General features: G+C 42.4%; 1 protein-coding gene across 3 annotated transcripts in view; it reads right to left on the bottom strand.

Moving 5' to 3' along the window:
* Positions 1-369: 369 nt before the first annotated feature.
* Positions 370-16,066, bottom strand: part of LOC146772793 (immunoglobulin superfamily DCC subclass member 3-like) — a 90,009-nt gene continuing 74,312 nt past the window's right edge. Inside the window, exons 12-14 of one of the 3 annotated variants that reach the window (XM_085637319.1) lie at positions 13,840-13,969; positions 10,273-10,432; positions 370-8,489 (exon numbers count right to left, since the gene is read on the bottom strand). In XM_085637319.1, the coding sequence (XP_085493445.1) occupies positions 8,394-8,489; positions 10,273-10,432; positions 13,840-13,969 (386 nt within the window). In that variant the 3' untranslated portion in view covers positions 370-8,393. Of the gene's footprint in view, positions 8,490-10,272; positions 10,433-13,835; positions 13,973-16,066 lie in introns of those variants that run through there. The other 2 variants (XM_085637318.1, XM_085637320.1) reach the window with 2 other exon arrangements.

The raw sequence follows: 16,066 nt of genomic DNA on the forward strand, positions 1-16,066 counted from the left end.
TACATTTCATAGTTTATTGTAGGCCTTTGGTACAAAGAAGAGTTTCAGTTTGTTCAATACAGAGTAAGGGCACGAATTCAAAATAAATAAGGATTTCTGTTGGATTTTTGGGGAGCTGCACGTTTTTCCAGCACTCATCAGAGATGTGCCTGACCAGAAATACACAAGAATAGTTAGAAGCATTCTAATATAAATTGACACAAGATTCCTTAATTAAAGGAAGAAAAAAAGTAAAATTAATATTAATCACAAGAAAATAGGTCCTACCTTTACAATAATGTTTCAGACAAGACTTGGATCGTTGGTTGAGTCTACATTCTTCTCCAAACCTCTTTGTATTTGGTCTCTCTCTTGCTTTCTCTCGCGCGCTCTCTCTCTCTCTCTCTCTCTCTCTCTCTCTCTCTCTCTCTCTCTCTCTCTCTCTCTCTCTCTAGAGAAGCGCATCCATTCAGCAACATTGTACACGCGCTCACACACAAACATGATGTTTTCTTGTATATGATATTTTCTGGATTGAGTCACTGCCTTCTGTTTACATCTGGCAGTGCTTACAGGTTGATTCCAATATTGGATATTGGTGTGTAATATTGAGGAAAATTCCATATGGTATTTAGCCACTCGCATGAGTCATCCATTTTTGGGCATTGCCAGCAACCCTTTAGCATAAACAATATCACTAATATTAATTGAGATCAAGTATGCAGAGATGTTAATTGCATATTTACATATATATGTAAAGGATGTCAGATCCAGCACAGCTCTAAACAGCTAATAAACATTAATACCTAAGCAATAGCCCTGCCTAAGCACATACCAGTTAACTCATGAAGCAAGATTAAACTCGTTAATCAAATAAATAACCTCTGTAACCACACTAATTAGCTCAACAAACTAATTTCACCCAATGATTTTATCAGGCAAGCTACATCCAATCAAATCGACCCAGTAAGCCAATTCTGGTAAAACAAAACTATTACTCTGCAAATCTAACAAGTGGGAATAATCAATTTACTAGGTAAGCAAGTATGGGGTGGGATAAATATACTGCTCACTTCACAACCCCATCAAACACACTTTTGTCAATCAATCAACTGTATTATTAGGCAAGAGTTTACCAACATTTTCAGTTGTTCAAGCAGCAGTCCTGGCCAGCAAGCTGACCAGTAGTAAAATAACACACTAAAATCCACTTGTCACATTATAAACGTCTGCCATGCAAGTCAATCAGTCTACTATAAAAACCAACCAACAATCCATACAAGGCAGCCTGACTCTAAATGTCCACATACCTGCATGGCAACTTTCCACATAACAGCGTGATCTGTCCTAGAAAAATCAACAAACTCAACAAGAATTTCAATAATCCCGTACATCATCTCACCAAACTACTCTGCTTTACTTAAGCTCTTACATTCAAAACTGTCAACCAACCAATCATCCTACTCAAACAGACTTGCCAACCTTTCAAATCAAATGTTGACCACCCCATCATCGAAGAGGTATGTGGAATTAAATAAGCAACCAACCAACCAAGTAGTCCAACAACCTAAACCAACCAATGTGATTGGCATCGGAAACAACTTTTTGTTCAGAAATTACTTTCATGCGGAATCAAACATAACAAACATAGGAATTTACTAATAAATACCAGAGTTGTTCTTTCTTGGATTAGTGGGAGAGGCACACCTAGAAAGAGACGTTAGTGAACGGAACCAGAAAAAAAGCAGGATTTGCATTGTCATGGAAGGTTTTTCACTTTAAACATCTGTTATGAAAGTATCTCTAAAATGTACTGCAATAATCTTACATAAAGATCAAATAACTATTCCAAAAATACGCAGGAACATAACCCGGGTCCCTACATTTTGGGAGAAAAAGAAAATCTGGTTCGCTGAAAATACATCCAGAAATTAGGAACACAAATTTGAATGAAATGTTTTGCAGGCTGAATATCATCTGCTGCTACTCTAGTGTCTTACATGCTCCATAGATGCACAAACTGTGCCTCTTCCTTGCACAGGACATTGGTTTCTCTTGACAGCATTTCTTCCGTCTCCACATAATAAGAAGAAAAGTGTCTCATGAGGGATTAAAGCTTTTTATATAGGTGGAGAAACACTGCAGTATAATGTTCTTAGCAGTTCTTCATTGGTGCTAGCAGTCACTTATTAACAAGACATGTTCTACTCAGTGGTTCCAGAAACGGTTGTGAGTCTAAGCTTGTGCTTTGGGAAAGAGACCGGTGCGTGATCTCCTTTAGTTGGTGAATATAGCATATACCTCTAATGTGAGAGTAGAATGGCGGAAACCTCTTTTGGTATCTTGTTGGGAAAGCAGGGCTCGAGTGACGTTAATATTATGATATTGGTCTAATCTCCTCTGGCTTTTTCTGTTTGAGGAGCTGATCTCAGAACAAGTCACCATTAGAAGATGGGTATGATTTCTTTTTGGATATTTTAGGATAAAACCTGAAGGCAACTCCTCAGTATTAGACTTGTGTGATCTCTTCTAGAAATGTGTTCAGTAGGCAAAGGTTCTTGTGACAAGTGCCTGGTATGAGATAAGTGTGACATTGTTTGGAAATTTGTTGAGTATGCAGCTCAAGCATGTCCCCCAGTATGAGGCCAGTATGACTTAAGGCTTTCAGGAAAAATGCGTATTATAAGATAGCGTGATCTAGTTTAGAAACTGTTTCAGTAGAGCTCTCAGGATGGGTACACAGTGTGAGACGGGTGCACGCTTATTTGTAAATTTGTTGGCTTGGCCACTTAAGACCTCTTTTGGAAATGTGTTGAGTATATGGACTTCAAAAAAGATCTAGAGTATAAACCCTGTAATTGTAAAGCGCAAACTAATCCCCCGCTAAGGGTCTCAAGGTGCTGGGGGTTGTCAGAGAGATTAAGCAAGCTATTGACCAGAGTCACATGGTGCTGGGCTGAGCTGCCGCCAGGGATCGAACCGTGAGCCCCGTGCTCTGAAGTCAGCCGCCCTGGGGGCTGCGTCACACCTCTCCCTCAAGAGTGTGAGACTGCAGTGATCTATTTTAGAAATGTGAGCAGCAAGCAGGTGTTGTGATGGGGCCTGGTAGGAGACCGCTTTACCATATTTGAGCAATCTGGTGGCGATTGAATGACCTAAAGTAAGAGTGCATGGGTTGAGGCTGGTGTGACATTTTTGGGAAATTTACAGTTTCTTTCTCAGGATTTTTCTTGGAAATGTTTATGAATGTGATGCTCTTATTACAGAACCACACCGGAATGAGATTTGTGTAACTGCAATTGGCAATTTATAGAGAAAGCGACTCTCACAATAGGTCCTGTGTATAAGAATGATTTGCCCTCTCTGACATTTCATAGGAAGGTAGCTCTAGAAGAAATATCCAACTAAAGAATGAGGCTAATGTGACTTCTTCTGAAGATTGAGGACATTTCACACAGGTCTTTTCCTGAATAGTACACAAATTGACTCTCTTTTGGTGAATTGTTGAGAAAGAAGAGTTCCTGCCTTATCTAAGTAAACCTAAGGCAGGTGCTTTCTTGTAAAAACATCTCTCACCGAAGATTCTTCATATAATAATTAATTTAATGTCATTGTTTACAGTTACTCGCTTTAGAGTGTATGATCTACTTCATTTGTTCTTCGGGATTACAAATATCAAGGCAGACCACAAGTGTGGCGACCCAAGTGAACTATTTTGTTACTGGGGTTCACGGAGCCAAGCTTCTTTGGGATGGCACAGTTTCAGACTAGTGGGCTCTGTCTCTGTATATTTCTTGGGAAAACAAGGTTATTGAGTTTCCTCTATGCGATGCTTGTGTAATCTGTTTTGGTAATTCTTTAGACTAGTGGAAATCAGGTTGGGAACCCAGTGTGATATTAGAGTTAATTCTTTTGGTTGTTTATGTGCAAATGGGAGGTACCCGGCTTCAGGGCTTTCTATGGATTGCTAATGATCAGTGGAGATCTAGCACACTAAAGGACTGAGAGTATCATATGTTATTGGTAGCTCTTGGGCAAAACAGGTCAGCTTTGGCAGATGCCTAGTTTGGTATTTCTTAAGGGAACATTCTTTCAGGTCAAATTTTGAGATTGGTTTTTCTATTCTAATGATCAATGTGGGAAGTCTAGCTTAGACCAGAACCATAGTTTCCGACTGTTGGTGTATATTTTGGTAATTGAGCAGGAACCCCCTTATCGGACTGGTGGTGAATGTTTTGGAAATTCACGCAGGAAGCTCCGCTCAGTGAAGGTTATCAGTGCGAAACCGGTGTTATCTGCTCTTATGGTTCATATGGAAAGCTAAGCTCTAGGCACTTTTCTAGTTTAAGGCTAGGGTTTAATGATAATGTAGTTTATACATGAAAATTACTTTCAGACAGATGCCCAATTTGAGACTGATGTTTTATCTTTCGATAGAACAGTTCGAGACTGCGTTTGTGATAGTCCTGAATGCCTTTTCTCTGGACAGCACCCGGTTTGTCATTAATAGTCTGGAGAAGCATGCCTTAATACACGGCTTCGGTTTAAGACCACTATTTGGTACTTAATAAGTGAGCCCCCAGTTCACGATTGGAGAATTGTATGAAGTTAATGCTGCAACACCAAACGAATGGTGTCTCGTACAGATAAGAATATTCGTACATAGGCAGTGCCTGTGAGAGGCTGTGAGGTTTGGTCCAAGTCTCTTACATATTGTACTTCCTCTACAGTGAGCTAAATTGCTTGGGAGTTTAATTTGAAGCCTAGTACTCCTTTGGCCATGTTTTGGAGAGCTGAAATAAAGGCAAATTCAGTCAGTTGGAGAGAGACAAGCTGTGGTCGAGTGGAAGAACTAGGCGAAGAGAGATGCACTGTTGAGCACAATCTCTTGTGTGTGAACAGACTTGACCAGTAAAAAAGACAACAATAGAAGGAAAGGACTCTCCCTGCTTCACTACTTCATAGCAGTCCCACTAGAGAGCAGGTATATAATAAACTTTAAGATATTGTGGGTAAATATTGTTTAAACTTTGTCATTTGGTTTAAAGCGCCCAGTTTACACAGCACCGTCCAGTGAACCACTGTCATGTCCTACATAACATACATATTAATATAAAAAGAGAAATACACATAATACACTATTGAAAATCTGCCTATAAAAACTACATATTTCTAAAATTATTTTAAAGGAGGTATAAAGAAAACATCTTTTTTCTTTTGGCACAATGTCATGAATAGAAAGTTAAGACTCTGCCTACAAAAGGGTTTCTAGACCAAACTAAGGTATCTAAAATTATTTTTTTCAACACAAAACATTTCTTTTGGTTGTTTGGTTTTGCTTGACATACAAAGAATACACACGCACTCTCAGACCTAGAAGGGGAACGATGCTCAGGAAGAAACAGATGGAAATGCTGCATATCCACCATTGTTTGCTTATTCCGCAGTTACCGTGAAAAGTATGGACATAAGGACATGTGGGAATAAAAACAGAAAGGCATTTTAAAGAGAGACAGAATGGAAGACGCATGAAAGATAGCAGTTACGGAATGTGAGAGGGACAAGAAAGAAAATAAGGGTAAGCGATCCTAAGGAGAGAAAAACAGAACAGTAGGCAAGAGAAGACCAGTGACAGTTCCATCATGACCATAGGGCGCGTCATGCCCAACACAGACATCAGAAGCATGTAAAGTGGCATAGTATGCACAGCAAAAAGCCAATTTAAATGTTCTGAAAAGTGGTCACAAATTCCTGCTGGTGCAACCAGCACACCTACAACCTTGGGCACTAACCACATTGGCTGATCCAGTACAGCCTATCTAGTACATGAAGGCCAGGGGCATGTTAAAGCTGAGACAGGGAATTATAGGGTTTTCCTTTGGCCAGGTGGGATATGCTAGAATCCCAAATCTATGAAGCTTCCTATTCAGAGTCCATCGCTACAGGAGGCATGCTCAATTCAGCCACCATTGCTTTGAAGGTAAGGGCGGAGCAGAAAATATTGCTTTGAAAAGTACAAGGAGTAAGATGCCATCATGCAGGTCTTCCAAATGCAGGTTTAGTGTGGCTTTTTGCAGGCGGGTGGTTCAGTCCTTGAATCTCAATAAGTCCTGGCCACATTACAAGTCCCTTGGCAGTCACGTTGAGGTGAGATCACACACCCCCTTAAATGTTGCTCTCCTTAGAAGCATTGAGTTCCTCCAGGTATGAGAGATTCTTTAGTGCTCCAAAATCCAGACTTCTGCTGCTCTCACCCATGGAACTCTATGAAGGTACCATCTACTAAGCTGTTCCAGTCAAGCACTTTGTAGGGTAGACCGTCACCGTCACCTACAACCATTTGATATCAAATCCCTATTTCCAGTCCCCTTTCTCATGTACCGAAACGGGCATATAGCTGGAGTTCTTACTTTTTTACGTCTTGGTTATGGAGCTGTTCACTAGATGTGAAACCTTCACCTACATAAACAATAAAAACTGTACATAAAATATTATTAAATTGATCTGTAACTTAATTCCCAGACCCTCTTATCCATCACAACACGTTTTCATGTTGTAATGTATAGAGTAGTTTGCTTACGTTTTTGCTGTAAATCCCTTGCAGGCTAATGTTGACATATTTTTCCTGTCACTTTATGTATGAGAAATTATAGAAACCTTTGGAATTTACTTTGGTACTTAATACCAAGATATTGACAACAGGACGTGACAGAATTTATGCAAATGCGTCTTGTGACCTCCCACAGTGACTCAAGAAGGAAGAGTAGACAGGAGTAAGGAGGTAAAGCTTATGGTGCTCGGAGGACTGTTTGACTGCTGGCTTTAGGAAATCTGCGATGAAAATAGTATGGCGGTAACATGCAGTCGGCAGACAGTGGTGTACAAAGCAGCACTGAAGAATAGTGCTATACACTGAGGAGCTAGAGACGAGCCCAAAGAGCGACATACTTTTCCCCAGTGAGAAGAACCCATGCTCGAACATCAGTAGTAGCGATGGCTCCGTCAGGTCATCTCTGTAACTACGACCCCAGGAGAAATCTACTTAACCTCTTCTGTGCCCATGACGAGATAGTCTCGTCATGGAGCACGGTCGCGCTGTGCCCATGACGAGACTATCTCGTCATGAAACCCACCCGCGTGGGAAACGCCCGGCACAGGAGGGGGAAAGGGCGTTGCACCGAAGGGGTTAAAGACTAAACGGCTGTTCGCAGACACAGGAATCTTCTTGTTTTGAGGACAGAAGAGGACTTTGGCGCCATGTCTACATCGCAACATACTAGAGGTTTTACAGCAAGCGAGGATGCTTTGCTCCAACACCAATTGATGGGCAGACCCAAGCATTGCAGAAGTAGTTAGAGGGTGGATCTGTGGTGACGTAGTGTAGGAGTCAAATACGATGTCCTTTGGGGCTGTCTCTAGCACAGTGTAACCCTCAGATATCATCTATGCATTAACTACTAGGTTTGGTTAATTTTTCAGTACGAAAGGTGGAAAGTGTGTTAGAATCTTAAAGCTCTACATCTTTGGAAGTATTTTAGCTCCTTTTCTTAAAAATATTTAGTGAGAGACATGTAAAAAGTGGTACCGGACACAGAAGCACGGAAAGGAGGAGGCTTTGATGGGAGGTATGGTGTCCTGGAAGGATTCCTTAAGCAAGGCGGGCACAACTGCATTCACAAGCATGTGTACATATTTGGTTTTTGTATATTTGGTATAGTGCTCATTGTAGCAGACGCCCACCTCATTTGGAGAATCCCCTGGGCAAGTAACACATGGCTGCCCATGTAGCGCAACAAGAGAGGCTGAGAGATGACATGAAAATTCTGGCGGCAAATTCTAGCCTTGCCTCTGATGACGTTAAGTCGAAGGGGAACAGAGCATACTTTTTGCCTTCAATTTTTCAGTTCTTTATAATCCTGGCGTAAATAGCTGATTCTTAAAATTGTCCGAACCAGGCCGCCGCACCAGTGATTTTTTTGGTTATTTGCTTACCAATCATCCCTTCAAATCCAGTGGCTTTTTGTGTCATTGGAAAATGTGTTCCCCCTTCCTACCCATCCTCCCATTAGTAAAAGCACAGACATGAAAGCACCCACGCTAGGCGGGTGAGGCATCAGAAGCTGCCCTGTAAAGGGAAGCATTCTGAGGTAGTTTTGGTTTTTCTGCTTATTTTAAAAATATATATAATTATTTCTTGGATGCTTCAAAAGAGACGGAAGTGTCACTCCAAGCTGGCGTCCAAGCGGTGCTTTGAACAATCTTCTTAGGTGAGGTAGATTCTTTGGAGGTTTGTTGGTTTTTTTTAAGAGTTCAGCTCAGTAACCCGAAGCCCAGAGGCAAGGCAAAACAACAGAAAAATGCCCAGCCCAGGGCCAAGGTCACCGTATAAGAGATGCTTGTATGTTTGTCACCGCTTAGCCACTTGGATGGCTGGAGGGGTGGTGTTCCACCATGATCTGGATTTGTGGCGAGCCCTGGTCAGACCGCCCCTCTCTGGAAAATTGAGGCTCCTGAAAGGAAGAGAAGGACCACTCATCAGACACCAAGGCAATTATGGACAATAAAACAGCAATAATAAGGGAGCAGGTGTCTAAAAGCTACAATTAAGACTCATTTATACTGGTGATGGCAATGCTATCAGGGTTACAAGAGCAGCACATATTCTCTCTTTCAAACATTACTTGGTGTGCTCAATATTTCCGACAACTGAGGGATTGGATGGTAATGAAACATCCTCCTATTTATGGTGGACATGATGCTTCTGGAGGAGAACCCACCACAGGGTTCTACGTAGCATACTATCCTGGGGTGGAGGAAATTCCTCTGGATGTATCACTTTATTCAGAAATCCCAGGAATTCCAATAACGACCCAACTCTAAGTCAGTTCCAGACTTGAGAGGAGACCGAATACCTATCAACTTGACGAGGAAGTTGCAAATCTACCATTGGAGAATTATTTGCCGATGGATAATCCTCCAGCAAAATTAGCTCTACCATATTATCCCTATGGTGCTGTTAACCTTACCAGAGGATTGTCTGCTGGGGAGAATTCTCCAAGACCGAATATGTACCATACTTTCCGCAAAACTGAGAATTTCTGAAAACACAGTCCCATATGCTGGTGCTGGAGTATAATCAGATATATCTGATAACTAACTGGGTGTAGTGTACAAAATGTGTGCATGTACATGCACGTTTCTCCAGGCATTCACTGGGACCTCACATGTTTTAGGCCATGTGTGTATGTGTGGGTCCCTGCACACCCGGAGCGAGATTTATAAACAATTTGCTGTGGGTTTGTGTTACTTTTTTAATGCAAACTTGAGGCAAAGTTTTGTGGTGGGATTTACAATTCAATTGTATTGTAACTTAAAAATAACCCAAAGCTGTGCAATGTGTTACTTTGCGTCAAGGTAGCGTTCCATGGCTGGTGCATGGGAGTTCCCATGCAACCACCCATGGGTTTTGCCGCAAATCTCTTTGAACAAAGAATTTTAGCAAGGGATTTGCTGAAAATTTGTGCTCCTCCTCGAGGCAGGCGTAATGAGAAAAAATGTTTGCTTTTCTCCCAGTTGTTCCCACATTGCATATGTGCTGCAGAGTACAGCACACATACACAGTTTTAGTACTGGAACGGACACCTATGCTTCCCACAACAAAGACGTGCATAGACTATGGGGCAAGGATGAATGCGTTGGCGCAGTGGTAGTGCAGGGAGAGAAAAGAACAGCTCCATATCTCAGTAGATAAGGCACAGTTCTGCTCTCTCCTGTTCGCGCAACGCAGTGCTGCAACTTCAGATTCTACCCTGCGTTGCATGACTTGTATGTAAATCTGGGCTGCAGTGTGGCTTGAGGCGAGTCATTGAGGGCCTCAGCAGGGATCAATTGATCGCAGAGCCTGGCGCCCATTCTGCTGCAGCAAGACCTGGCAAGCCCCCTTGAGCAGGAGCGGAGCTGTGATGACCCGTGTAATGATGCTGCATTCCTCCCAAAGTAAACGAGGAGCAGCGTCTTGGGATGCAAGATCCCAGCACCAGATTAGGATCGGATAGATTTTGGTGAGCGAATAGGGGGTGCATGATGGGTTGTACTGGGATCTCCTTCACATATTGACCTTCTGGAGAAGATAATACGACTATAGAACGTATAATGTTAGGCAATTGAGATAATGTTCTCAGAAACATTCTGGTATGAAGTATGAGTGTTGGAATCCACCATTTTCCGTCTCTTCTATCATGGTATCAGTTACGGCCCAGAGCTCTGGACCTTACATCCCAAACATTACATTACCTGAGTGACCAGTTCTATCATTTCAGATGGGGTTGCGCCTGTTTCTTTCCTCCCCACCTGGGATCGTGCACTCTGCTGGGACTCTTGCAGGGTACTCGGGGCGGCTTCGGATCCCTGTGGCACGGTCCAGCTGTCTTGGGTTCCCTTCTTGCAGAAGAGGCTGTAGAAGGAACAGAAGTTTGTTACTTCCAAGACAGATTATAAAAGACCACATTCTGGCAAAGGAAACCTCACACTTAACATATCAGTGACAAAGGAAACACATGCCTACGGCACTGTCTAAAATGTCTTTATACCAGGCTGACCACTAGGCAGGGTTTTGCACTGCTAAAGCAGCACAGTTAAGGCCAAGAAACAACTAAAGGGATGTTCACCCAACACATAACTACATCAAGCTGAGTGTTGTGCATTGAAAACATACAAGCACCTTCAAAGTGGAATTTGTCTACAGAACATGCTGAGTTCTGACAAGACAAAGGAACATCCAGAATCAAGCCAGGCTCTACTTAGGTGAACCTGTACCCAAATCGACACTGCTCATAGCAAAGCTGCATTTAGCTAATACGAAGTAATTGAAGAGACAAACAAAACAAAACCCTTATGCAGCCTGTGGAACTGTGAGGCACAACCAAGCACAGGTTCACACAAAAGACAACTAAAAAACATCCAATGCGCACTCGGACACAAGGACAGTAAAATGTGACCTCGGCCATGTTAGAGCCCTTTGCTGACATGTGGAAAGACCCATGGCACAACTAAATACAAGGTCTCACATGGCCAAAGCACAAAGTTCAGCTAAGAACAGGTTACAACTAAAGGTAAGCTCATTCAAGCCACAACCAAGGTAAACCCAAACTGGGGTGTAGCAGAACAACAACAAAACCCTCGCTGACGTCAGACAAAATAAGACCCATCCAAAAACAAGCGAACACACAGCAAGTTGTCTTCTGTTCTCGGAGAAACAAAGACATAGCCACCGAGAAGTTAATTCAATGCCAAACCAGGATAAAGTCTTGACTAAGTTGAATCAAGAAAGGACATTGCTGAGTCAGTAAATGTTGAAGTACTGTACAGACGAAGGGAAACAAGCAATAGACACTAAAAGTTACCCCAATCAAGAAACATAAAACTGAGTAAACCTTGAAGAAATCAAAAGTAAACCAAACTAGAGGAATTGGACAAAGAGTTAAAGCAAATTCATGGTAGACACAATAGATATACTGTTCAGGGCAGACCCAATATAAATTCATGACTTGTCTCAAACAATGCACCCATGGTAGAATCAAAATTGCAATTTACGAAGACGGAACTATAAAAACAATCAAAATGAGGTCAACTGAGAAGTAGTAACAGCACCAAGCGTGTGGCACTACGGCCAGAGCTGCCGACTTTGGAAGTGGTGAGCCAGGTTAAAGTCTCTGTCGGCTCAACATCCTGTGATTCTGGGCAGGTCATTCCATCTCCCCGTGCCTAAAAAATGAATGTGATCTTGTGGAAAATATCTGGTGGTCATGTAGAGCACTACAAAACCTTTGGGTCGAGTTTGTGTTATATAAAATATTTGTTTTTTTTTAAATGCCACTTTATACACTGGTCACCCAAAGAAGAAGTCAGCCAAAATTGACCTCAACTAAGGTAGAGTGATACCATAACTGAATTTATCAGTCATTGATTTATTAAAATCTAAACTGGGACGTTGATGGCACATTGAAACTACACTAACCACGACCTATAGTTCACACAGAGCTGTTCTAAGGCACTGAAACGGCTTAGCTAAAAACAACTTGTGTAAAAGAGAGACGGAAGACCAAGTCAATCCAGGATGCGGTCACGGCATCACCAAAGCAGTAGTCATCCTGAAGACTATCATGGTACAGTTGATGCTCAATTAAGGCAACATGGTGTAACCACACATCCAGAACAGATCTGACCCGCAGTGTAGACAAACTGCAATATGTGCACGGCAGTGCCAGAGTGAGATAATTAAAGACTCGGGGAGGACAGCCAATACAGCAACATGGTGCTTACCTGAAACACAGAACTACTTAACAAGACAGAAGAAAAATGTAGGTAAATCTTAGATCCCCAAGATTGGATTAAAAACAACATATCGTTAACAACCATTTCAGGAAACAGAAACTGTGACAGCTGAATTGAAAGGTGAGGCTTTTTGGCTATAACTGGTTTGAGAATGGCAGGTCTGGTAGCTTAGTGGACTAATGCGTCCACTGTAGGAACCTGTCTGACCTCATGATCACAGGCTCAAATACCGGCCGAACCACTGAGTTGGGTAGTAGTAAACATCTGTTATTTAGCGGCAAGATGTCCACGGGTGAGCATGTGCTTTACAAATACAGGTTATGTTATTTCAATGATTTAGGAGTCCTATGTTGGATAGGAGGATACCATGGGTCCAAACACCGGCCAGCAAGCGAATTTCTTGCAGGCAGGGAATGTCCAGTGGAAGTAAGAGTGTGGTTTGCTTACCGGTGCTGAATCGTGTTTGGACCCACTGTATCCTCAATTACATCATAATCCTCTGGATAGTATATGGTACAGAAAACAACTTCGGTCTCATGGAGATCTGTGAGGGGCGCTATCGAAGCTTCAACAATTAATGTATTAAACATTAAACACCTGTTGCAGCTGGTGTTTGAGGGTTTTGTTTTCAAAGTCAACCCAGAGATGTTTGCTTGGTACCCACCAATGGCTTCTATAATTGAGTAAGACATGCTGCTGGGACAGGGCTGGCTTCTTTTTATTGAAGCTTGAGGCCACTGAGGACAGGCCATCTCATCTGTTTTATGAAGGAGATGGCATTGAGATTGCGTACATTATGTTTTAACTTGTTTTCTGAAGATGGAGGTGAGGGGCAGTTCAAGTCTACCCTTCCAGTGTAACAACAAACGGGCTTCCTTGAAGTAGTTTGGTCTTTAAGGCTTTAAATATGTTACACTAGAAAAATTGTGACCTAATGATATACTGTGGACAAAGGGGCAACCTTTGAATAAACACTCCAGGGAAGATTTATCAAAACTTTGCGCTGCCACAAAGTCATGCAAAGTCTTGAAAGGGTATTACCTCCCACAAGATGCAAAGGTGTGTGTGTGGCACTCGGCAGCCTGTTTGTCTGCCAGTGCACTTTAGTAAATATGGCTCTGTGCTGCTTTCACGTGCAACCCAACCACTTTAATATCTGTTCTGGTTGGACCATGTTTGAGTAAAGCTGGCCCTCAACATCTAAACAGAGACTGGAAGGTACCACTTAAAAGACCAATAGAGTGCTCCACCTTTGTTAACACTATGGCATACATCCTCCCCGGTCCAATGGATGTGTGAAAAAGGCACAAACAAAATGTCCACAAGAAATGGAGACAAAGAATCAGTGGTAGGCTCACCACACCAATGTAAATGTGAAAGCTCATAAAAAATGTATATGCAAGTGAACCAGAGAAAGGCTCCTGAACGCCTCAACTCTTAATCTTGTACAGACCTTACACAGAGTTAGGACAGAGGTAGATACATCGCTATAGTGCCAACTAAACATTCATGACATCTGGTTTTTACCTCTTGCGATACCCGAACATGAGGAAGAGGACGCAGAAGATGATACAGGCCATCCCAATATGGATTCCCACCACGATGCCGGCTAGAGACGTCTCTCCTTCCTGGCTGCAGTGGCACACTGGATCTTCACCTGCTGGAAGAGGACATTTGGAATCACAATCACATTTGAAGGCCTCCTTTGGTTTGCACTGCAGAATGTTTTTGGGTTATTCACTACTGGGTGACTAATATCCATACCCTCTTTGTGTTGGCCACCTTTAACATGTGTCTGCTGTGTGGATGATCAATCAGTTCAAGGCTATGATCCATCCAAGCCTATGCTAGTGTTGTTCTTTTATGCATTCATTCATAGGTGGCACAACTTAGTGACTTTCTCCAGCTTAATAACTTGTTGGACTCCTCACAATACGGTTTCAGAGCTTTTCATAGCACTGAGCTGGCGCTCCTTAAATCGACAGAGGAGATCAGAGAGGTGATGGATAAGGGTGGGAATGCGATGCTGATTCTTTTAGACCTATCCGCGGCCTTTGATACCGTTCATCACAAGGTATTACTTAATCGGCTATCAGAGATTGGGATTAGAGGTCAAGCATGGAATCTGCTTAACTCCTTTCTGAAGGATAGGTCACAAACAGTCGAACTTAACGGCAACACTTCTGAACCCTTTTCCCTGCCATGTGCGGTGCCACCGGGCTCATCTCTTAGCCCTACACTTTTTAATATCTATGTGGCACCCCTGGCTGGCATCATTAGATCTTTTGGGTTTCAGCTCACCTCCTACGCTGACGACACTCAAATTGTGCTGTCAGTGATGGAGGGAGCTGAAAAAGAAACAGGTGCACGTTTCTCAGACTGCATGGGTTCCATCTCTAGGTGGATGTCGGCAAATTGCCTCAAGCTGAATTCAGCTAAAACAGAGGTCCTGAGATTTGGCTATAATCCTTTGATGTGGACACCAGACTGGTGGCCTGCTAATCTTGGTCTCTGTCCCACACCTTGTAGGAAAGCTAAAAACCTGGGTGTTGTGGTAGATGAAAAACTCAATATGGGGGACCAGGTCAGCAAGGTGACATCAGGATACTCTATGATGCTGAGAATAATTAGGAAAATCATGTTCTTTTTATCTGAGGGGAACTTGAGAACGGTGGTGACTGCCCTTATATTATCACGTCTTGACTATTGTAACAGTCTTTATGTCAATATTCAAACTCAACATCAAAATAGGCTACAGGTTATTCAAAATGCTGCTGCCAGATTGTTGACTAGGACTCCTAGGACTGTTTCAGTCAAAGGAGAACTAAAGAAGTTACACTGGCTCCCAACTCATTTGAGATCCCGTTTTAAGGCACTATGTATAGTGTTTAGAGCCTTGAACGGGACTGGCCCAGAGTTTCTAAGAAATAAGTTTTCTTGGTACATCCCTTGTAGAACTCTTAGATCTATGGGCGCTAAGCTAGTGAAAACTCCCGGTTTAAAAAAAGTTAACTGGGGAGGCAGAAGCTTTGTAAATAGTGCGTCCAAAATCTGGAACGAACTCCCTTTTAAGTTGAGAAACACCTCTGATTTTTGCGTTTTTAAAACATGGTTTTTCTCTCAGTTTTAGTCATTTTATCATCTTAGGTTATCAATGCTTAGCGCCAGGACACCGTATGGTAATCGTGCGCTCTATAAATTATAATAACATAACATAACATAACATGCTGCCCTCAGGCTGCTTCTGTGCACCAAGGTAAGGAATCAAGGCGGAAAAACATGAGTAAGAAGAAGTGGAGACAACTCAGACAGCACAAGACGTATCCGGTCATCCCCATCAATCTTGGATTGAGGATTAATGGTGGTAGAAGGAAACTAAATAGCAATATTTAAAGGTCTTCATATTAAACAGATTTTGAGTAGCAATTTTTTTTTATAAATTATTCATTTTAAAGTAATTTGTTTTTAAGGGTGCTGTATTACATTTCTGCCCAATCAAAATCTCTCTTCAGTGGCTCCTCGTGAAACGCCTGAATCCGCTACAGAAATCGGTGCATTTCTCACTAAAGATCTGCCGACTCATGGAAAGTGCCTTGGAAGTGGAGAGGGCAGGGAGAAGTGAGGTCTGGAGTGAAACAAGGCCTCTGGGCTTCATAAATCTGCAGGTGGCAACTGGGGCTGCCCAAGCAACAGAGACAGCAATTAGGTTTTGTGGACAAAAGGCGCATTTACAACCCCCGGGTTCTTGCGGGCC

This window comes from Triturus cristatus, chromosome 12, assembly GCF_964204655.1.
Source record: "Triturus cristatus chromosome 12, aTriCri1.1, whole genome shotgun sequence".
Lineage (NCBI taxonomy): Eukaryota > Metazoa > Chordata > Amphibia > Caudata > Salamandridae > Triturus > Triturus cristatus.